General features: G+C 59.2%; 1 protein-coding gene and 1 long non-coding RNA gene across 4 annotated transcripts; one reads left to right on the top strand and one right to left on the bottom strand.

The window, feature by feature from the left end:
* Nucleotides 1-3,462: 3,462 nt before the first annotated feature.
* On the bottom strand, nt 3,463-12,618 carry IRX4 (iroquois homeobox 4). Of its 2 annotated transcripts, XM_023625876.2 has the most exons (6): nt 12,490-12,618; nt 8,188-8,333; nt 7,429-7,680; nt 6,520-6,629; nt 5,342-5,670; nt 3,463-4,876 (listed from the first exon to the last, which is right to left on the bottom strand). In XM_023625876.2, the coding sequence occupies exons 2-6, from the start codon at nt 8,230-8,232 to the stop codon at nt 4,053-4,055; spliced, it is 1,560 nt and encodes a 519-aa protein (XP_023481644.1). In that variant the 5' UTR covers nt 8,233-8,333; nt 12,490-12,618; the 3' UTR covers nt 3,463-4,052. The 2 variants fall into 2 exon arrangements, with proteins under 2 accessions (XP_023481644.1, XP_023481643.1); XM_023625875.2 differs by lacking the exons at nt 8,188-8,333; nt 12,490-12,618 and having other exon boundaries at nt 7,429-7,876.
* Nucleotides 12,619-12,751: 133 nt separating this feature from the next.
* On the top strand, nt 12,752-15,893 carry LOC106782353 (uncharacterized). Of its 2 annotated transcripts, none has more exons than XR_002802678.2 (5): nt 12,752-13,565; nt 13,786-14,988; nt 15,259-15,399; nt 15,573-15,646; nt 15,802-15,893. It is a non-coding gene; the product is annotated as an uncharacterized lncRNA (long non-coding RNA). The 2 variants fall into 2 exon arrangements; XR_011430300.1 differs by having other exon boundaries at nt 12,768-13,565; nt 13,786-14,140.
* Nucleotides 15,894-21,414: the final 5,521 nt, after the last annotated feature.

The following is a 21,414-nucleotide window of genomic DNA, read 5'->3' as shown; positions in this document are numbered from 1 at the left end:
GCCACCCTGGGCCACTGAGGACACCACGTGGCCAGCTAGATGTGTCTGCACGAGGGACCAGCCTCAGTCCCCCTCAATCCCCTATTACCTGCCTCAGGAGAGAGTCTGCCCATGCCCACGCCCACTGGGAAGGGACGGGCAGGAAATGTCGCTGCTTCTCTCTCCTGTGTTATTCTCTTTGTGGAGAGAGACAGAGAGACAGAGAGACAGGGAATGGAGAGAGATGAGGGACACACTCAGAAAGAGAGTGGTGAGTAGGAGGGAAGGAGGAAGGAGAGAGAGAGGGAAGGGCTGGCTGTCAGTGGTGGCAGCTCGGCCAGCAGGCGTGCCCAGGAAGGGAGGAGGTATAAATCGCAGGCACCATCTCGGGAGACGACCACTTTAAATCTTAATTGGTTGCCTTTTAAATATCATTTAAGGGCTGGCTTCCCTGCCTCTCTCCTAGTTAAGAAGGTGTCGTGTCAAACTCTATTACTTGCTGGACGTCCTTCCTGAAGTTAAAAAGAAAAGAAATTTTAAAAAAAGAAAGGAAGGAAGAAAAAGGAAAGAAATGGAGCCATCAGCGGCTGGTTGAGGGTCGATAAAGCTTTTAGATTTGGAGACGTTTTCGGGAGCCCATTTCCTGCGGCTAAGAGTTGTTAATGGAGCTTAAGGAATTATCCTCGACTGGGCCGCCAGCCGTATATTTCCGCGCCTGGTCCCCTGTTGGGTCTGGATATGCTGCTGTCAGACTCGCTTAATGAAAAGTAACGCGCCGCTGATTACAGTTTTATTTGGGCTCTATGTAAAGCGCGCCGTTAATTTAGCATCCCCTCCTCTGTGTCTGAGTCGGCCACGCCTGAGCGGCTGAGCGCGCGGTCCCCAGCCCCTCTGACAGCCGCCCAGCGAGGGAAGAGGGGCCCCCGCCTCCAGGACCACGGGCTTCCCCCCCCCCCCCCCCGCCCCCCGCCCCAGCGCCCGCTCCTAAAATGCAATCCCTGGCAATTCTCATCCCTTTGCGCTCGCCCCCACCAGCCAGTGGGAGAACATGGGCCAGAGAGGGGCAAGGTGCCTACGGGAAATCCTCCAGAGTGTGCCCCCAAAGGTAAGGCATGTGGGTCGAAGCGACAGCCCCAGCCTCCGGAGCATCCTTTCGGGATCTGTTGCCCTGGAATGTGGCTGATTCTCTTCTCCTCACTTGATGTCTCTATTTCACACAGTTTCGCAGTTTGATCAAATAAGGCACTTTCTGCCAGCCAGTTCCACCAAGATCTGGGCGCTCCCACGCCATTGGCACTGGGACAGACAGGGATCCGCCGCCACCCGTGGCGCTGGAGCCTGAGGTCCAGAGGGCAGCAGGCCTGGACGGCAGGCTGAGCCCTCTAGGCTCGGGGCAGCCCCGCGAGGGGATCTGGGGTCTGGGGTCAGGGGTCCAAAGTCAGACCAGCCTGGCCCCGCAGCGCTCGCCCACCCCTGCAACCGCGAGCCCAGCCTCTCCAAGCCTGCAGCCAGGGCCACGGGCCGAGGTCCGAGCCTGGGTTTCTGCCTCCACTGCCCTTTCCCGCCGCGCCACGCCGCTGGCTTCAGCGAAGCCTTGCTTTTGCTGGAAATGCCTGGCTTTGTCTCGGGCTGGGGTGGGCGCACTCCAGCGGCCGCCCTCGGCCGCATTAAAATTCCTGGCGCCCCAGCCTCGGCCGCCGCGTCTCCCTCGAGACTCCACTTTCGCTATTACTGTCAAGTACCCTTGACTCTTTATTTTTGCCCTTTTATCTATTACAACTAATTCGAGTTCTTTTGCCCTTTTCAGTCTAAGACGTGGGCTTTCTGCAAAGCCTCCCCCTGCCAGCGAGCTCTCGGAGCGCGGAGCCTTTAGAAATTGAGGGGTTTACTGTCAAAATGAAAATTTCACTTCAAATTATCTTGGCTGATGCTCGCTCGCCAGGCCGGGGGCTCCCGCCGCAGCCTTTTGACAGGCACATCAGCGCAAGCTTCCGCATCTCGATAATATCATCGAAGAGCTCGAAAGTCAATGCGGTGACAGCGCGCGCGGATACAATCCAATTACCGCGCGGCCGCTGGCGGCCCCGGCTCGGGGCCGGGCTGCTCCCTCCGCTCAAGGTCTGGGGTTCGAGGTCCCACCACTCAGAGTCGGGGGCCCGGCCGCAGTCCTGCCATCAGGGTCCCCTCGCTCAGGGGTGCCCCGCGCAGCCCAGGCGACGGGCTTGGGGCCGCGCGCTCTGTCTCTGTCTCCCGTGCGTAAACTCGCCCCAGTGCGCGGTCTCCAGGGCCGATGAGGCCAGCTTTCCAGCGCTCTCAGCCTTCCCGTGGCCTATCCCAGGGGTCCCGGACCCCACAGGGCACCAGTCCAGTCGCCCCCAGCCCCTCGCAGAAGAAAGCCCCGGCCTCGCGTGTCCCTCGAAGGCTGCCCGCCGGCAGACTCGCGTCTTCAGCTGGCGTCTCCCGGGCTTTCAATGTGTCCGAGTCCCAGGGTAAGAACCCCCATAGCCTCTTCGGGGCACCACTGGGGCTGACCCACTTTTGCAGGCCCGCTGGCTTGCCAATCCGATCTTCGTCGGGCCACCAGCAGGGCCTTACTCGGAGGGCTTCAGGAAGGGGCGAGCCCCGAGTCCTGGGAGCGCGCCTTGCTCGCTGCCCTCGGGCCCGTTGTGCTGGATCTGCGGGGAGGGTGGGGGTGGGAGGTGCAAACTTGACTATAGGGAGGGACCTAGCGATTTCCTTTCAGATCAGAGCAGCTGGCCGCCAGCGAACTGGGCTCCGCGGGGGTGGGTGTGGGGGACCGGGTTTCTAAGCAAAGCCAGGCAGGGGTCAGTGCTGCGCGGGAGCCTAGGCGAAGTGAGGCGAAGCCCGCGTCTCCCCGCTCACCAACTGCTCTGCGGGTTCTGACCCTAAACCCTGTCCGGCTCCAGCTCGAGGCCTCCCACCCCCGCCCCAGGCCCTTCCTCCCAGCCTCGCCTCTGGTCTGCGGCCTGCAAAGCGCCCGGAGCCTCGCTCGCCTTCTCTCCCAGAGGAGGCGCAACGCTTGGGCCCTGGAGGGAGGGAACGAGGGGTTAGCAGTGGAGCAGCGCCTTCAAGGCCGCCTCCCTCCCGCTGAGGACAGGCCAAGAGGCCTCAGGACAGTGAGGTCCCCACTCCCCCTCCCCCACAAAAACACAGTCCCAGGGAATTTATAAAGTTGAAAAGTTATTCTAATCTAACCAAAGAAGTGCCCGTTTTCTCAAAATTCTGGAATCTGGTAACGGGGAGAGTTTAAAAATTTTGGGTATCCACTTCTATTATGGACTTCAACAGAATGCTGGCAGTTTACTGTGACTGTTCTTTTAAAAATGCCTTTGCTTAACCTCTGGCGCTCCACCAACAGCTTCCTTGAGGACCTGGGTCAAGGACTCCTCCCCACCCTTCCCATGGGGATCTGCACCTTTTCTTCTGCCCATTCTCAAACCCCTACATTGGAAACGTGTTCACTTTGCAATGCAAACACCACCACTCGGTTTTATTGGTTTTGTTATATTAGCCTCTGAAGCAGGCAGTTATTGGTGTGAACATACATTAAAAAAACATAATCTGATCGAGTTAGGAGTGTGCAATAGTGTAAACTTGGTGAAGTGCTGTTGGTGAGGATTATGTGCGGAGGATGAAGTCAGAAGGTCAGCAGGCTGAGGGGTTTCCATAACACAGAGGCATGCCCAAACCCAAAAGGAGACTGCAAGACAGAGCCTCAGGGCTGAAATGTCTGCTCCATGTAAACTTGTGGACGGTAAACTTTATGCTCAGGGTGGCTCCCTTCTGCTCCGAGAGCAGTTTCATCCCCCAGGTCCGTGTTTGGGGGAGTGGCTCATGTCCAGGTGGGTGGGGCACCTGACACGTCAGTCAAGCTGCTGCTCCCTGGCTCCCCCAGAGCGAGTTCAGATGCTCCCTCCAGGGTGGTTGGTGGCCTGAGCTCTCCTGTGCTCTTGCCTTGCTTTGGAAACCTGGTAGAAAGAGTCTGCGACCTAGGAGCCTGCAGCCTGAGCACCAGCTCCCTCTTCGGCTCAGGCGCCCTGGCCAGTGGCCAGTTAGGCGCAGAAGGGCTTCCCGCCGGCCTTGGGCAGGGCCAGCAGCTCCTTGGCAGCACTGGAGGCAGGGGCATCTTGGGGTGCCGTGGGAGGGAAGGCCCGCGCCAGGGGCGTGGTCAGCATGTTGGCGCTCGCCCCCAGTGTTCGTCCCAGCGGCCCTGGGTCCAGGAGGGCGCCCTTGGCGGTGGCCCAGGCCTGGTTCAAAGTGCTGTGCCTGAGGATGGGGTCATGAAAGACCCCGTCCACCCAGTTTCTGAGACTGGTTACTGGGGAGTCCTGGTGCCTGTCCAGGGCACCAGCGGGGACCTGGGCCGCAGGCGAGGATGAAGCAGGCGCTGACGAGGCGGCAGCAGGAGCGATAGGGCCTTGGCGCTTGAGCATGCACGACGGAAACTCAGTCTGGCTCAGGGCAGTGGCGGCGGCTGTCGCCGTGTGCGCCAGGGACCAGATTCGGGGCTTGGCCTCGAGCCCCACCGTGGCCCCAGCGGGCGCAAAGCCCAGCTTGGCCTCGCACGCCTGCGGGCCGTCGCCCACGCCCGGCTGCTGCTCTGGGCCGGCTGCTGCGCTCCGGAGGCAGCTCCGGGCCCTCTCCAGGTCCTGGTCCAGGGAGGCCCCACTACCGGCAGCCAGGGGCATCCGGAGGCTGCCTGGGGCCTCCTTTCCCGGGGCGCTGGGGCCGTCGGGTGCGGCGGGGACTCGGTCCAGGCTGCCATCCAGGGGCTGGAAGGGCGGTTTCAGCTCGCAGTCCCGGGGCTCCGCCTCCAGGGCGTCGAAGTCCTCCAAATCGCTGAGCTCTAGATCCTTCTCCTCTTTGCCGATGGGCTCTGCCCAGGAAAGAAACAGTGGGCAGTGGAGAGAGAGGACAGCGCGTTAATCAGAACCTTACCTCCTTCCTAACCCTAACCCACGGTTATGGGACCAACTCTGGAGCTAGGAAGAGCACCCAGGCCTTTCTTCCCATGTTCCATCTCCTCTGGAGGCTCCGAGTCCCCAAACTAGCAATGCCGGAGCCTGGGTGATTTCAGCCTCAACTCAGCGGGGGTGGGGGTCGGGTGTCTAACGTTTGAAACGTGATTCTGGATTTCTGTAAGCATGCTTCGGGCTCACCACCACAGGCCACGCAGCGCATGGCCTCCAGGGGGCCAGTTCATTCATTTGCCGCCTGGGCCCCTGGGGATCTGCTTTTATGATCCCGGTTCAAGGCCTCTAGAGGTCCTAGAAGCGGCAGAGAAGGCACCGGGACGCCCCGGCCTAGCGCCCCAGCCCCAGCATCGCCAGCTGCCACCCACCTTCGTTCTTGGCGCTCTTGCGGGGCTCCTCCCGGGCTTCCTCGTCGGCCCCCTCCTCCTCCTCGCCCTCAGCGTAGGGCCGCTTCTCGTCCACGCACTTGTTCCTAGGCGGCCAGGTCATCTTGTTCTCCTTCTTGAGGCGCCGGCGCGCGTTGGCGAACCAGGTGGAGACCTGCGTGAGGGTCATCTTGGTGATGATGGCCAGCATGATCTTCTCGCCCTTGGTGGGGTAGGGGTTCTTGCGGTGCTCCTGCAGCCAGGCCTTGAGCGTGCTGGTGGTCTCGCGCGTGGCGTTCTTCCTCCGCGTGCCGCTGTCCATGGTCCCGTACCTGGAGACAGGCTGGGCAATGGGCGCCGGCCCCCGCACCACGGACAGCGGGGGCGAGGCCCAGGGGGGGCTTCCGTTCCCGTCGTGGGGGGTGGATTTGTGGTGCTAAGAGCTGAGTCGGACTCAGGCCTCGACCTGGCATGGCTGCCCGCGGGCACCGCCTTCTGTGGTCCGAGGCCAAAGATGTGCGCATATTTGATTAAACTTACGCAGAGCCCGGGCTCCTTCAGTAGCCAGAGCCTGGTCTCTGTCACTCTACACAGATAGAGATTTCCTTGGAGTTCCTTTATCGGGCCTCTCTCCTATCCTTTTGATCTGGAAACCAGGGCAATATATCACAGAGACGCGAACTCGATTATGGAACGCCCGTGGGCAGAAATGGTCCTTAGCGCCCATGGGGAGAAAAAGCGCAGGGGGCCTCCGTGGACTTTCTGCGGTTAAATGTATGACTGGCGCCCCGCGGGAAATGGGGCATGCTGTCTGTGAGTGAGCAAGGACTCCCTTCTCTGGTTCTCACCGTAGGGACGGTGGGCTGGGTGGGCCCCCACACACAACACGGGCTGCGCGTCTTCCGGTGGGGGGGAGGCATCTGAAGCCTGGGCAGCGAGACGCGACTCCCCTTAACACCACAGCTCAGCGCAGCGAGGGCTTTGGGAGTCCGGAGAGCGTGGGGGCCCGGGTTAACCCCGGTGGCCACCTGCTAGCTGAGAGGCAGGGCTGGGACTAAGGTCAGCTCAGCCCGGCCTCAGGAATGCCCCTCCCCTTGCCGCCCAACCTTGCCGAGGGAGCGAGGGGCTGGCGGTAGGGGTCCGTGTGGGGGCGGGCAGGGAGGAGGGGTCCGGGCCCTCACCTGTCATAAGGGTACTGGCCCAGAGCCGGCTCGTACGGGTAGTAGGCGGCGGCGGCGGGCGTGAGGCCCGCATGCGCAGATCCCGTCCCGTCCTTGGAGTCGAAGCTGTTCTGTAGGTGCCCAGGAGCCTGAGGTCGCAGCTTCCGAATGCGACCCACCTCGCGTCCCTTCCCCAGGCCCTCTGGCTTCGGGCAGCCTCACACCCCGCACCCGTCCCCAGACTCTCCTTAGGGCTCAGGGAGCAAAGGAGCCCCAGGACGTGGAGTGAGGACGAAGGGAGTGCTGGGCGGGGGCGGTGCAGGGTGAGTAGGGAACAGGGGAGAGGAAGATGAGAGGGAGGAAGGGGGAGAGAAGAGGGTCGGGGACTGGGGGACAGCAGAAGAGGAGGGTGAGCAAGGCGAGGGAAAAGAGGACGGGGGAGGAGGGAGAGGAGAAAAGGGGAGGAGCTGAGACAGGAAGGGGGAAGGAGAGGGGGGAGCGAGGGAGGGAGAGAGCGAGGGGAGGGGGAAGTGGGGGGCTGGGAGGAGAGGAAGAGGGGCCAGAGGAGCGAGGTGGGCAGGAGAGCTGGGGGGGGGGCAGTAGGAAGGGAGAAGGGAAGCACACGCTCCGACCCTCCGACAGAACCAGACGTCTGGCCAGAACTTAAGGGAGATGCGGACGAACAATAAATATATTATAGACAGCAGCCGGCCCGCGGGGGCGGGCCTGGTGGCGTTAAGAGGGACCAGGCTTAGAGGCGCCCGCAACCTTGAAGGAAGCTTCTCCCATCCCCACAATCCAGGCTCCAGGGGACAAGCACCCCTGCCTTCGAAGTGAGGGAAAAGGAGTTTGGCAAACCGAGGGGTAGGCGCATGATGCGGCGGGCGGCGGGCGGGGAAGCTTTGACAGACTCCCCCCCCCCCCCCTTACCAGCGAGTAGAAGGCGGACGCCTCGGATCCGTAGGTCACGTAGTTGCCGTAGCCCTGAGAGCCGCCGTAGGGGCCCCCATAGACGCCAAGCGCCGCGGCCGAGTTGAGCTCGTGGCGCGCGGTGGCCAGCAGCCGGCTCTCGTAGACCGGGCAGTAGACGGGCGCCTGGGCGGAGGCGGCCGGCCCGGAGTCGGCCAGAGTCCGGCCACCCGATTCGCAACACGTGCTCAGGGAGTTAGTGGTCATCAGGAACTGAGGGAGAGAAGGGCCAGGAGGAAGGGCGGGGCACCCGAGCGCCAGGCTGGGGCCCTGGGCCTCCATCCGCCCCTCGCGCCGCCCAGGAGGGCGTGCCACATGTCCTCGGGACCGCGCGTTCCTTCCCGTGGGGAGCCTGCGCGCTCCTGGCCTCCTCCAGCCACGTGGGGCCCAGCCTGTTCCGGTGCGGGAGTGTTCACACCCTCCCCGGGGTTGGGGCGGGGGGTTCCAAGGCTGCGCACGCCCTCTTGTGCCCCGGCTCTCTCCGATCCCCAGGCCCCCTAGGGCTCAGCCTCAGAGCCCAGTGTGGGGGCTAAACAAAGCGAGAAATGGGGGCCTTGCCCATCGGGGTTTCCTCAGCGCCCCTGCCCCCACCCCCCGGGCTGGGCGCCAGGGACGCCTGGCACAGGCCCTGCTCGCTGGGAAGCGACGCCTGGGCACTGGACAGCCCGCCCGCCGGCGTGTCCGGCCGCGTTCTCTGCGGCGCTCGCGGGTCCCCCTTACCTGGGGCGCAGAGGAGTACGGGTATCCAAACTGCGGGTAGGACATGGCGGGCGCGGCCCGGGGCCGGCGGGCGGGGCCGGGGAGGGTCCTGCGCGCGGGGGCCGGCGTGGCGCGGCCACTGCTCCGGGGCCGCCGGCTCCTAGGCGCTGGGAGAGCGAAGCAGAAGACCCGGTTAATTCATCCACACGCTCCGCAAACTTTTCTAACCGGGTAGGACAGCGGGCCGCGGCGGCCGCAGCGGTCCTTTGAGCTTCACAATCCGGAGCCTCGAGGGGGCTCTGGAACCGACCGGCCTCGCAGCGGCGACACAAATACATATTTTGCAAAAAAGGAAAAAAAAAAAAACGAGTTGCGCGAACCCGTCAAGTCAGTTCTGCGCGGCTTTAAGCGCCGGAGGCTCTGACGTCACCCCCACCGCGCAGTCCGGCCTGTCCGCAGACGTGCGGGTCACTCGGCCGCGGCCCGGGCCGGGCAGGGCGGAGACAGGCCGGCCGCGCGGGGCGGAGGGGCCAACAGGCTCCAACAAATGAATTTCACCCGAGCAGTCAATATCGCCCCGACGAACCGTGTTCCTCCTTAGTCACCGAGGACGGGAGGCACTTTTAATTAGAAATTAATTAATGAGCAGCTGCTCCTTCCCACCCCACTGTAATCATTAGTCTCAATTACAAATGAGACATATGAAGGGACACACGACTGAGTCTTCACTGAAGATGTAATCAACAGTTAAAATTAGCCGCGCGGGCGCAGGCGGCCCGGCCTCCGCGCTCCGCGCTCCGCTCCAGGTGGAAGGAGGGCGGCTCCGCAGGCCGGGCGCGCGGCGGCGGGAGGCAGCGAGGCCCGACTATTGTTTAACCGGGAGTCAGACACGCCTCCCACCAGTTCGAACCCCACACCGGGACGCAGTTCCAGCGCCAGATGCGGCTCCAAGAGTGTCTGCATCTGGAGGTGAAAATGCCCTCAGGTGTGTGAGTCGTGGGGCCTTCCCCAGAGCCCGCCATCCCAAGGTTCCGTGGCGCAAGTGCTACGGGGCTTTGCACTCGGCCGCTTGTCCCAGGGGGACGCCCTCCACCCCCACACCTCCCTCCCATTGTCCTATAAGTTCCTGCGGGGCACATGGCCCCCCTCCCTCCCCCTGCCCCTCGCGGCTAAATCGGGGACTGCCAGACATCCCGCGCACTCGGAAGAGCAGGTTTCCCGACTCAGCTCCGGGGCCCCTCCCGCTAAGCTCGCTCCTCCCGGCGATCTTTGGGGCTAGGAACGGGGGAGGGGGCGCCAGGCCCACGCGTCCTTCCCTGCCTGTTTTGCACAGCTCCTGGCCCGGGACGCGCGCCTCGGTCTGGGGAGGAGAGCGAGTGCCCAGCCCAGGACTTCCCCAGCCAGTCCTGGCCCTGGAACCTCGCCCGGTCCAAAGCGGAGGCCAGAGCGCAGGCGGCAAGGGGGCGCCCCGGCCACCCCGAGCTCGCTCCCCGCCTCTTGCGCCGCCGCCCTCCGGGGGCCGGACTCTCCTCTGCCGCAGTCGCCCCGTTTGGCCTCCCGCGGTCGGCCGGGAGGGGAGCCGTGCACGGCGGCGCTGTGCAGACTTGCTGGGAAAGATTCCTAGGTTCAGACCTGTGAATCGCCGCAGGGTCACCCTCTAATTAATGATGACGGTTCTCGCCCTCTCCCCAGCTGCAAACCTGCCTCCCAGAAACCAAATCTGCCCCTCTGACAGCTCGGTTGAAGGTGATTGATGAGTATCTGGAGACCACAGTACGCATCATATAATATCTACTGCGTAATTGCTTTAATTTACAGATGAAAATACGAGTTCTCTGATGGCGCTGGACCGAAGCCGGCCACGTCCGAGCTGCTTGCAAAGGAAAATCATGGGAAATAATGAATAGCCACTCCATGCAAATTATTCAGACAGTTTAGCGTCTGTAGCCCGGAGAGATATATAAAGAACACGAGTCAAATGACATTAATAATTGTTTTTGAATTCTGTATTGATTTCGTGGAGGCCATGTTTATTTCTTCCTCACCTGAATTGCTAATATCACCTTCCTGTAAATAATAAGAAACTAGCCACCGGGGCTTCTCGGGCAGAAATGAATCTGTCTCTCTCCCTCTTCCTCCTCTGCTCCTCCCCTCCCCCTTTCTCCCTCCTCCCAGCTCCTTCCAGCTTTCCGGCTTCTGCCGAGGCTTTTCTGAACACCACCTACTTTCCATTATTTACTGTTTACAAACAACTCGCTCCCGGTAATGAGGCCTGGGCAAGGGAGGGGCACAAGCCGGGGTGGCTGAGGGCCTAGGGAGCAGGAATCGTGTTGGAAGGATGGCCTTCAGCATCCTTTCCTCAGCCCATTCCCGTGGCCCCGGCCTTGGCCATTGTCAGCGTTCAGGAGGCGGCGGAGGAAGCCACCGACCAGGTCCCATAGGCCAGTGCTCAGGGCTCCGGCTCGCAGCGCGCGGCACACCCAGGCCTGCGCGCCGCGTTTCCTTCCCCGGAGACTCGGGCACAGCTCGCAGAGAGCAGCGTCTGAACACGCGACCATTCATCTTCTGAGCAGACGTGCTTTCAGAGCCGGGGCGGGCACAGCCGGTCAGTAGAGGCCTCTGGGGGAGGGGTTTCAGGGGCTTGGAGCATCATTGCAACGTTCTCCTGTGTTTCTTTCCAGCCTGCGTGCGTAAACAGACGCTCATAGTCCCCACTGGCCCGGCCCTGTTCTCGCGGGCGACCCTCTCGCCCGGATCCTGAAATCCAGCTCACCGACTCCGCTTTCCCTGGCCGCTGCTCACTGGTCCTCCGCTTCCTGCCCGCCCCAGGCCCAGGGTGACTGCGCGGGCCTCGCTTGGCCACCCTGTTTGGGGAAGCTGGGGCCAGCCGAGGAGCCTCGCGCTTTTTGGCTGCTCACTCGGACCCCGCCTGGCGCACAACCACAAGACATTCCGCTGACAACCTGAGCCTTGGCCGAGGCCCGCTGCCCGAACCGGGGTACTTTCTGGGCCATTTTATCCCACAGATAATACCAGAATAACTATCCAAATGCCCTTTCCTAAAAGGCCAACTCGAGCAGAGGCACCCGGGTTTCCCTTAGAGAGCGGACAGGAGCGCCAGCCTCTCAGGTATCATCAGCTAAGTGCGCCTGCACAGACGTGGCGTGCTGAGCCCACGGCCCTCGAGGGACCCCCTGTTCTAGTACACCCGTGAGCAGGACTCGCCGGAAACCACGCGGTTCCCCATGGACAGGGCAGCTCCTTGGCTTCGGCGAGGTGCCCCCACTGGCCTGCTGAGTTTAAAAGGAGCCAAGGGCGAAGGGGCCTGAGGAAGCTTAGTGCCAGACATTAGAGGCCAAGAGGGCGCCTTTTGCCCAGGGACCATCGGAACCGTGGGGGGGCCTCTGGAGCGAGAGGCCGCGCCTCGACCTTTCCCTGCTCTGTGAGTGGCTTCGCCCTCGCTACCAGCAAAGCCCGGGCACTCCCGGCCAGTTCCCAGAGTCGTCCCCGGGGGCCACCGCCGTCTGGCGCACCGAGAGCCGCCAGAGGGATCTCTCCAGCCCAGCGAAGTTGACCCCAGGCAGAGGGCGGAGGCGGGAGCGCGCAGCACCAGGCAGGGGCCTTCCTTTCGGAGGCATAGGGCAGAGCCCCTGGGGTGTCTGTGCCTGTCCACTGCTCGTGGACACCCGGTCGGGGTGGAGGGCTAAGAGGCGTTCTACAAGTCGGAGGCGCTGCGCTAGCGAACCCCGAGGGTGGCAGGTCACTCCTTCGCAGCCCGTCCTCCGGGGTCCCCTGCGAAGCCAGTGGAGCGAGCTGCAGGCGCACGCCTTGAATCCTTCTCCCCGAAACGCCCTCCATTCTGGCTGGCTCCCTCCGGATCTCCCGCCGCGACCCCAACGCTCGCTCGCAGGGCGCCGCCCGAACCCGGAAGGCGCGCGGTCGAGGACTCTGGACTGAGGCCTTGTTGCCCGGCGCTAGCCCCCGCGCTACCCCCGCATCCCGTTTTCCCCAACTTGCAGCAAACGCGGCGGCCTCCCGAGACCCCACCGGCAGGCAGCAAACTTTGTGCCCTCCAGCGCAGGAGCGATCCTCGCAAAGTTTGTGCGGCCGATCCCACTCCCTACCTGCGCTGGGGACGCGCCCGCCCGCGCCGCTCGGGCGCCGGGGCCGCGGGGAGCAGCGCGCAGCCCGGGACGCACCGGGGAGTCGCCGCAGTCGCTGCCGCCCGCGCCCCTCGGCGGCCGCGCGGAGCCTCCGCCTCCCCGGAATGGGGGAGGGGTCTCGGAGCCCCGGGGCGGGGGCGGGCGCGGGGACCTCGCCTACCTGCTGTGGCGCCGGGCCACTACCGGCCGCCCGCGAGGGCTCTGCGCGGCCGCTCGGCGCGCGCGCTCCGGCGGGGAGCAGGCGACAACTAATGGAGACATTTCCAGGCGGAGCACCTGGCGAGCGGAGCGCGCCGGCGTCCCCAGGCGCCGCGGTCGTCAGCAGAGCCCGCACCGGCGTGACGTGGGCGAGCGAGCGCGCTGCTCCCACCCGGCCGCCCATTAACGCTTTCCCCCGCGGGCGCCGTGCACTTGCCAACTTTGCCCTCCGCGCGGCTCGCGCGTCGGCTGCGTGGGGCGGAGGGGCTGGGACGAGGGGCGCCCCGGGATGGGGGCAGGGACGCCCGTGGCGGGTTGGGCGGGAACGCCGGCCGGGAGCCGACAGCCCAGCCATAACAGGACAGCAGGAAGGCGCGCCGCCTTGATTTGACCAAATGTTTGGCCTGCTGGGCCTCTCCAGGCGGCCTTGGACTCCTCAGGGACCCTCAGGGAGCCCTCCCTGCGGTCTGGCTGTACCACTCGGGGCCACTTGGGCCGGAGGAGCTGCGCCTGGAGACAGCCTTGCTTTTCTTGGCCCCAGTTCCCCGAGTCCCCCGAGCACCCCCTCGGCCGTGGTATCCCACCCTGGAGCCCTGGAGATTGGTTGAGGGCGCTGCGGCTGGCAGACCGGCGGGCTACTCCTCAGAATAGACTGGACATCCTGGCCCCCAGGCCTTTCCTTTCTTCTCCCCTCCACCCCCCATTGCCCCTTCACACTAAGGGAGCCCAGCCTCTCCCCTGCTGCTGTCCACGCTGGTTCCCGCCCCTGCCCCCAGCTCTGCCGGTTGCAGGCCCTGGGCAGCCCCGAGAGCCTTGGTGTGGGCTGGAGGGCTTAGGCAGGTGTAGGCAGGTGTAGCAGGGTGACAAACTGCTCAGTTGCCGGGGAACCTGTGACCTGCCCCGGACTGGGCAGCCTGACACGGGAGCTTCTGGAGCTTCTGTGGACCCTCTGGATCCCTGGCGGGCTGGGTCTCTGGCCTGGAAATACACCTCCGCGTGACAGCCGGTGGTTTCTGCATCCTGAGGCCTGGAGGGAAGGTGATGTGTGTGTGGTCGTAGGTCCCAGGCTCCAGGAGCCTTCCTCGGGGGGGTCTGGCATCCCTGGCCGTGTGTAACCCCCACCCCATCATTTTCCCTTCAGAGAACCACGGGTTTGTTTCTTCTCATGATTCGTGGCGGCGCAATGGCATTTAAGGTGTGTTGACTTGGATAATGTCTGAAAAAGTTGTTTGCTGTTTTCCCCTTTTTTTCCTCAAAGCCGTCTGCAGACACTGGAGGGGCAGTACATATCGCTTGCTTCAGCAACAGCACACCGGGACAGTCTGTCTCCAGGCCTCATCTGTCCCTCCATTTCCTCCATGGAGCAGAGCTTCCATCCGGAAAAAGAAGAGAGCCAGCAGCCCCAGGCTTGCCTCCCCTCGTGCTGAATCCAGAGCTTCTGGTGTCTTCTCTGGGAAGGACACAGTGTTGGTCTCTGGGCCTGCTCTGGAAACATGAAGCCTCATCTGGGCTACAGACCTGTGGGCATCCGCCCAGACATGCCATGTGTCAGTGTAGCCCACAGGCTGACTCCGTGGGCTGACGGAAGGGGTCCTGGGAAGGGGTGCGACTAGGTAGGGATGGGGAGGAAAGGGCCATGGCACCCTCCTCGGGGAGAGGGGCTGGCTTCCATCCTTGTCTTGCGGTTCAGCTCTCTTCTTTCCGTCTCCTCCCTCATGCCCTGAGGGATGCTTTCTGCAGGACCCTGGGGCCAACAGGGACAAGCATGTCCATCCTGCCCTGCAGAGCTTACCTGGGACTTAGATTCTTTTCATAGCTGAAGATGAGCCAGGCAGGCTTGTGTTTACAATCTCGATCTGGAGATAAACTCCTTTCGAATTCACCAAGGCCTCTTTAACAACACAACAAACAAACGTGGGGAAGCAGGAGGCGAAGCCCCACAACCCCTGGGGTTTCCCTAGCTGGCCCCCACCAGCACCCCCAGAAGCAACAGAACCAGCCCAGGAGGGGCAACGTGCAGTGGGCTCCCTGGCCCTTCCCTTCACCCGCCTCCCCCAGAGACCCTCCTCGGTGTCCCATTGCTTGAACGCCGTCAGGCCCGACCTTGCCTCGGACCCCTGACCAAGTGACCGGAAGCACCAGCAGACATCCTCCACCCCTCGGCCATTGACCTCCAGGGCAGGGAGTGGTCCCAGCCCTCTTGTCAGGTTGCCATACCCTCCTGGGCTGGAACTCTGAGGACATGATGGAAATACCCCAGGTCTCGGCCCGGGGGCCTAGCGGGGAAAGTCCCCGCTTGGCGTCCGTGAATGATCAGTCTGGAAAGCGAGTCTGCAGCTTTGGCCACCCCTGAAGGACAGAAGTCCTCCCGGGGGCTGACCTGCGGATAGGCCCTGGCACGTGCGCTGCAGGGCAACAAGGCCAACGGCTGCCCCCACCAACCACCATGCCCCCAGCTCTGGTCAGTCCTTGCTCCCCATGAAGCATCTCTCAATCCCTCTTTTGTTTTCCCTGTTGGCAGAGACTTCGTGCAATCTGAAACAAAAGTCTCCGTGCCCCCAGGACTTGGCCGTGCAGCCGCATCCTCCCCCTCGCCTGAACGTTGCTGCAACACGCAGAGGCATCTGGTGGTGGAAAACACTGTGATGGAGCTGACTGGGCTGGCTCTGATGCTGCCCCGGTGCCTGCCATGGCCGAGGGGTCCTCAGCCTCATTCTCCCCCCCTCCTCAGGGACCCAGGAGGGGCTAGAGGCTCTTCTCCAGGCCGAGGAGGAGGCTGCAGCAACTGGTCCTGAGTGAGGACGGCCTCAGAAGGATTCCTGGACACTGGAGTCCCAAAGACGCTGTTGTCCTTGGAAGGGTCTGGCCTTTGGTACCAGCTCCTTGGGCCGACTTAGCAGCAGTGTTTGGGGGCCCACATCCTAGGAGTGGGGAGTGGGGAGCAACATCTTTCATCTTTGAAAAGTTCCCTGAAGCACTGGGATCCTGTTCCCGACTGGATCTGGGGCCACAGGGTAACTCTCTCCCTTCCTCCCCCCTTCACAGTGTGATGCAAACGTGGAATTACTTAATGCAGAAAGTCCGAGCAGTTTCCTTCTCAGAGCAGAGCGGTGTCCGGGGTAGGCGCCTGTGGTCGCTGCGTGGAGTGAGCGTGTGGACTGAAGGGCAGGGAGCCTCACGGCTCTGCTGTCTCAGCTTCCTTTCCATCCTCCTGGGGTCGGAAGGAGGTTGAGGGAGCACCAGTTGAAAAGTTTGTTCTTTCTCTTCGCTTCAGGAATATGATGTCTCGTCTATCATGCCGGAATGCATCAGCAGATTTTAGGGATGTTTCTATTATTAAAAGTGAAAAGCTATTAATTTAAACAATGTCTGTGGTCTGTATGTTTAAACCTGAAATGTTTACAGAGCAGTCTCCAATCACGAACGCCCTGGCTAGAAGACAGCCAAATGGGGTGACGTGATTTTTTAAATTGTAGAGAAAGGTAACAGGACGTATCATCGTCTGGAGTCTGAATATCATTTTGAATTCTTTGACATCGTATTAGAAGAGAAAATCTTTACTAGGGAGAAAAGAAATGTAAATTTGTGTCTTCAGTGCATGAGCTAGCATTCATGCAAGGGGCCTGGGAAAATAGTCAGCGTCAGTGAGCGAGGGGCCCTCAAAAGAAGGACCTCACTGGGCACCCCCTGTGGAATTTGCACAAAGAGAGAATATATTCCCCATAGTGGCTGCTTCTTGGTGGCTGCTTCCTGGCTGTTCTCATTTACACACTCTGTTCTTTAGCAGATGCTTGCAAAAATACTTTCACAAATAGAAGGTGGCAAGCTACTGCACGGCATTTGCACAGGTCAATAAGTAAATAAGAGAGAAAGAGGTGGTGGGAGTGGAGCGCGTATGGGATGGACCCACCGTTTGGTGCTCGCTCTCAAGCTCAGCTGCTCTCCGAGTTTTGGCATTTTGACCTGTTCTCCACTCCTCCCTGTCAGGGTATCGGGAGATCTGTGTGGAACTCCACTCAGCGATTCCCCTGAAGGAGGATGGGCGGTCGGCACATTTCCCAACATTGGCCACATCATGCTCCATTGTCTGCAGTTGAGGTGTTGCCTTGCACGTGCGTTTAGTTGTCCTGTGAATAGCTGAGTGTCCCCTTCAAGGGGTGACTCCAGCGGTCATCCAGTGCAGTCCTAAAAGTGAGCGTGTCCCTCGCTCCTCACGGGCATCTGGGGAGCATCACAAATCCCACGTGAGGCTCCAGGATAGAAGGGGGCGGCTCGCTCCCCCAGTGACCGGTGTAACGCGCCCGCTTTTAATTATTGTGACAGTAAATCATGCAGGAATGTGCTCCCGGAGTTAGCTGATTTTTATATAAAAAAAGCCATTTCAGAGTATTTTTGAAATTCAATTAATTGAAGGCCCAGATAAAAGGAACACATTCTTAATGGCTATAAAATGCCCCCGAGGGAGGAAAGGGAGCGTGGAGGCTGACTTCAAAGTGGGACAGAAACACTTATGGTTTCACTTTAAAAGTATTCAGATCAATGACTCAGTTAAAATTACTTATCCATTTAGCAACCTTTCATTTTCTGTTTGAAAATGACAGAAAGCAACGCTCTCATTGCCGAGACACAAACCTCCTGGAAAGGAACTTTGGTCACGATGCTCAGAATGGCACCTGCTCTTTCATTAGGACTCGGCTCCGGCGTTTTCCCTTTTCTGAGAGGAGGCGTGTGGGTGTCCTGGGGCCACAGAGCATAGTAAGCAAACTGGGTGGCTGAACCACGGCAGTTCATTCTCTCTGAGTGAGAAGAGAAGTCCCCGACCAGGTGTCACAGGGCTGGTCCCTCTGAGGCTGACGGAGAGTCTCTCTCCAGCTTCTGGTGGTTGCTGGCCATCACTGGGCTCCCTGTAGACACATGGTCCCGATCTCTGTCTTCATGTTCACACGGTGGTCTCCCTGTGTGTGTAGCCCTGTGTCTAAGTCACCCCTTTTTATAAGGACACCAGGTGTATTGGATTAGGGCCACTGATTCCAGTATGACTTCATCTTAACTAATTACCTCCACAATGAGCCTATTTCCAAATAAGGTCACATTCTGAGGTACTGGGGGTTAGAGCTCCAAGATATGAATTTTGGGGGGACAAAACTCATAACAGAAGGGTCCCTTGAAATATCACTTCCTGGCCTCAGTTTATTGCTTTAGGTTGACCTGCTCCCCACCCCTCCAGATCCCCCCACCCCCCACGTCATCCCCACTGTCAGGTGGGTCCATCTCTCTGCTCCAAGACTGAGTGCCCCTTACCCGAACGGGTCCATCAGGAAGGACCTCCTTGTGCCCTTTGTCCCCCTTCCCAGGACTCCCAGGTCAGCCTCAGCCCCGTGCAGCTCTGTGGGAGGGAGCCCTGTCCCCCTTCCCTCTTTTATTTTATTGCCATCCGACAAGGGTCAAGCTGTCTAGTGGCTTTGTGTCTCTGTTGTTGGTCTCTCCCCTCCTGCCCTTGAGTGAGCATTCCAGGAGGGGTGGGAGTTTTAAAAATTTTCCTGGAGCAGTTTGCTGACCAGCGTCTGTACGCATTAGGTACTTAGCAAATGTTGAATGAATGAGGAGAGCAAGACAAGAAAAACAAAACAGAGCCTTCTTCCTGAAAGAAGAACCTACAGGAGGCACGTGGCCTGAGGCTGCTCATTCAACGCCTATTTCCCCAGTGCCTTCCCCATCCCAGGCACTCTGTGCAGATTTGGTACATCAGTGGACAAAGGAAAGAAAGATGCCAGCCCTAAGGGAACTTACGTGTCCCCAGAGGCAGGCAGACAAACACAATCGACAGAATGAATAGATGAATGAGCAGATGGATGGATGAATGGATGGATGGATGGATGGATGGATTGATGGATGGATGGATGGATGGATGGACAAATGGATGGACGGACGGATGGATGGATGGACGGATGGGTAGATGGATGGATGGACGGATGGATGGATGGATGGATGGATGGATGGGTAGATGGATGGATGGATGGATGAATGGATGGATGGACTGATGGATGGACAGACGGACTGGTGGATGGATGGATTGATGAGGAACTAACCAAGTGCTTGAATGGGTACCTGTGTTAGTTAGCGGTGGCTGCACAAAGATTTCCCCGCAGACTTAGCTTCGCCCGACAACCTCCTTTCATTTTGTTCCATTTGTTCTCTTTCTGTCCCTTCCAGTCCAAGCTGGTAGCATTTTTGCTGGAATAACTTCCTCAAGACCTCTGGGGACCTTCTGTGGATGTCGCAGGCTTCACTCTACTATAAGAGGGGATCGGTTCCAATCATCCCTTCTCCCTCTTGGCTGCGTGCTGACTTGGCTGAGGAACAGCAGACCCACGGTGACTGAGTTCTCTGACCTGTGACTTTTCTGAGGTTTTAGCAGAAGGTTGTACGGTCACGGTGGGCGTGACTGGACTCTCCCTGCTCATGATTTCTCTAGATTTCTCTTGCTCCCAGCCCCATTTTGGCAGTCTCCGGCCAGGGAACTGTGGTGAGTTGGTGACGTGCCGTGGTGGGAGTCAGTGCAGCTGGCCGGCGTTGGGGCCTCTTCTTGCTGTCACAGGGTGAGATCGCACTTCCCTGCCCCCTTGGAGTTAGGGATGACCCTGTGACTGTCTTTGGCCAGGGGAGCGTGAGCAGAAGTGACTTGCATCACTGCCACAGAAGCCTTTCAGAGTCAGGGAGCGAATCACCCCATTCCCTTCCACCTGCCGTGCCAACAGCACCTCAGATGATGGAGGCTCCGATGGGCTGTGTCTGCGGATGAGACGGCAAGAGGTAGAGCCCCTGGCGCCCCGGGTGCACGTACTCCGAGAGCGGACATCAGCCATTGCTTTAGGCCCATGAGATGCTGAGATCGTTTGTTAGAGCAACACGCCCTATCCTCTCTGACTGGTAGCTGTTCTTCTGCAAGTCAGATTAATAACATTATAATCGTATGGTATTATGTGACTATACCGTAAGTTATGTTATATAATTATAAATTAAAATTGTATGTTATTAGGTAATATTTTATAATATAATTTTCAATGCAGACAAAATAACTGGACAGAAACATCTTAAAGAGAAAGTAGAATGTCAGGACTAAATGGAGAATGCCGTTGAAGACTGAGAGTAAAAATTACACCTCCTTTCATTACTGCCGTGGTCATGAGAAAAGGGATATTGTCTCCAAGAAAGTTCCTTAACTTAGAAGTAAATCTCCTCTATCATGAACATTTCCAGCCCTCATGTCCTTCCACCAGGAGCTGGACCCTCCGCCTCGAGTCCTTGCCCCGTGGCCCTCTCCGCAGGGCTGCCTGAGCACCCGCACAGCCTGCAGCCGGACGCTTGGGCCAGGGCGTCTGTCGGAGGCAGAACTCTGGGACACTGACTGGCTGCTGCACTGACCACTGGTGACAAGGATCACAAAGCCTTTAGGGGACAGAGGGCTGTTTTGACAGCTCTGAAGAGCTTAGAGAAAAATAATCATGAAATTTAGCATTTTAAACTAGCCGTCCAAATGCACAAAGAACCAGAGAAATTCTAGTGTGGCCCTAAAAAACCGAAACCTTATTTCTTGTAGCTTAGGGTAGATAAGAATATTCAATATTATAATTTAAATTAGGTAATAATATTAAATAATGCTTGTATATTTTATCTAATATTTGATAATTCAATATTAATTTTAATATTAAATAATATTTAATATCATCTTGTGTCTTTTGTCTCACAGAAATACATTTTTTGACACAGTCAGGTCTGTCATTTTTCCTTTATTTAATCACTTATTTCTGTCTTATAGTTGTGCTCCCCATTCTTCTTCTCTTTTTATAATTTCCGTCTTCACATTGAGGCCTGTGAGCCCTCTGAAGCTTGTTGCTGTGTGAGACAGGGGTCAGTATTTTTTTCTCTATGGTGGCGGCCACTTTCCCTATTATCACTCACTAAAGCCATTGTTACTACACAGACTTGAAACTCATTTTTGTGTTTTTTGACTATAACTCTTTAGTGATGAAAGCTTATTGTAATAAAATGACAGCCTAGGGGCCAGCCCGGTGGCGCAGCGGTTAACTTTGCATGTTCCGCTTCAGGGGCTCAGGGTTTGCAGGTTTGGATCCCGGGTGCGGACATGGCACCACTTGGCACGCCATGCTGTGGAAGGCATCCCACGTATAAAGTAGAGGAAGATGGGCATGGATGTTAGCTCAGGGCCAGTCTTCCTCAGCAAAAAGAGGAGGATTGGCAGCAGATGTTAGCTCAGGACTAATCTTCCTCACAAAAAAAAAAAAAAAGGCAGCCTAACCCTCATGAGCATGTTAATCCTGTCACTAGTCAGTGACGTTATGAGAGGATCCCATTCTGTACTGATTGAACGACAGGTGCGGAGAAGGTCTGACCGGTGTGGTGGTACAGGTGGCTGGCTGCAGGGCGTGAGGAAGTTGGAGGCACAAGGTGCCCTCAGAAGAACTTCCAGCCATCCAGGGGGCAGATCTGCCCATTGCCAGTGACCTTGGGGTTGTAGCCAAGCAGCGGCCGCCTGGGAGCAGCCACGCCTCCAGCCTCCCTTGCAGCTGAGTGGGGGCCCTGAACAAAGTTCTGCCACTGGCATGTGGGAGGGGTGCATGCGGCTTCCATATGACTAAGTTGAAAGGAAACCGCGTACCCTCCACTGCCTGACTTCCAACTCTCATTGGTTGGGAAGTGGTAAAAATTAGTCACCGTAGACCTGGAAACGGAAGCCCCATCTTGAGCTCGGCAGAAGTGCCCTGCTTTGGACCACACCGGTCTTTCGTCTCTGACAGGAGAGAGGAAGAACTTGTGCCTTATTTAAGCTGCTGCATGTTTGTTCTCTGTGTGACAGCCGCTTAGC

Source organism: Equus caballus, chromosome 21 (genome assembly GCF_041296265.1).
Source record: "Equus caballus isolate H_3958 breed thoroughbred chromosome 21, TB-T2T, whole genome shotgun sequence".
Taxonomy (NCBI): Eukaryota; Metazoa; Chordata; class Mammalia; order Perissodactyla; family Equidae; genus Equus; species Equus caballus.
Note: the sequence above shows the minus strand (reverse complement) of the source record. Positions and strands in the feature narration are given on the sequence as shown.

Bases quoted from the DNA above. Each gene is read 5' to 3' on its own strand.
- IRX4 (XM_023625875.2), bottom strand. From the start codon at position 7,749: ATGGAGGCCCAGGGCCCCAGCCTGGCGCTCGGGTGCCCCGCCCTTCCT. The intron at 5,671-6,519 runs GTGAGGGCCCGG...GCCTGTCTCCAG, and splicing joins GGCCAGTACCCTTATGACAG to GTACGGGACCATGGACAGCG. The intron at 4,877-5,341 runs GTGGGTGGCAGC...TTTCCTGGGCAG, and splicing joins CAAGAGCGCCAAGAACGAAG to AGCCCATCGGCAAAGAGGAG.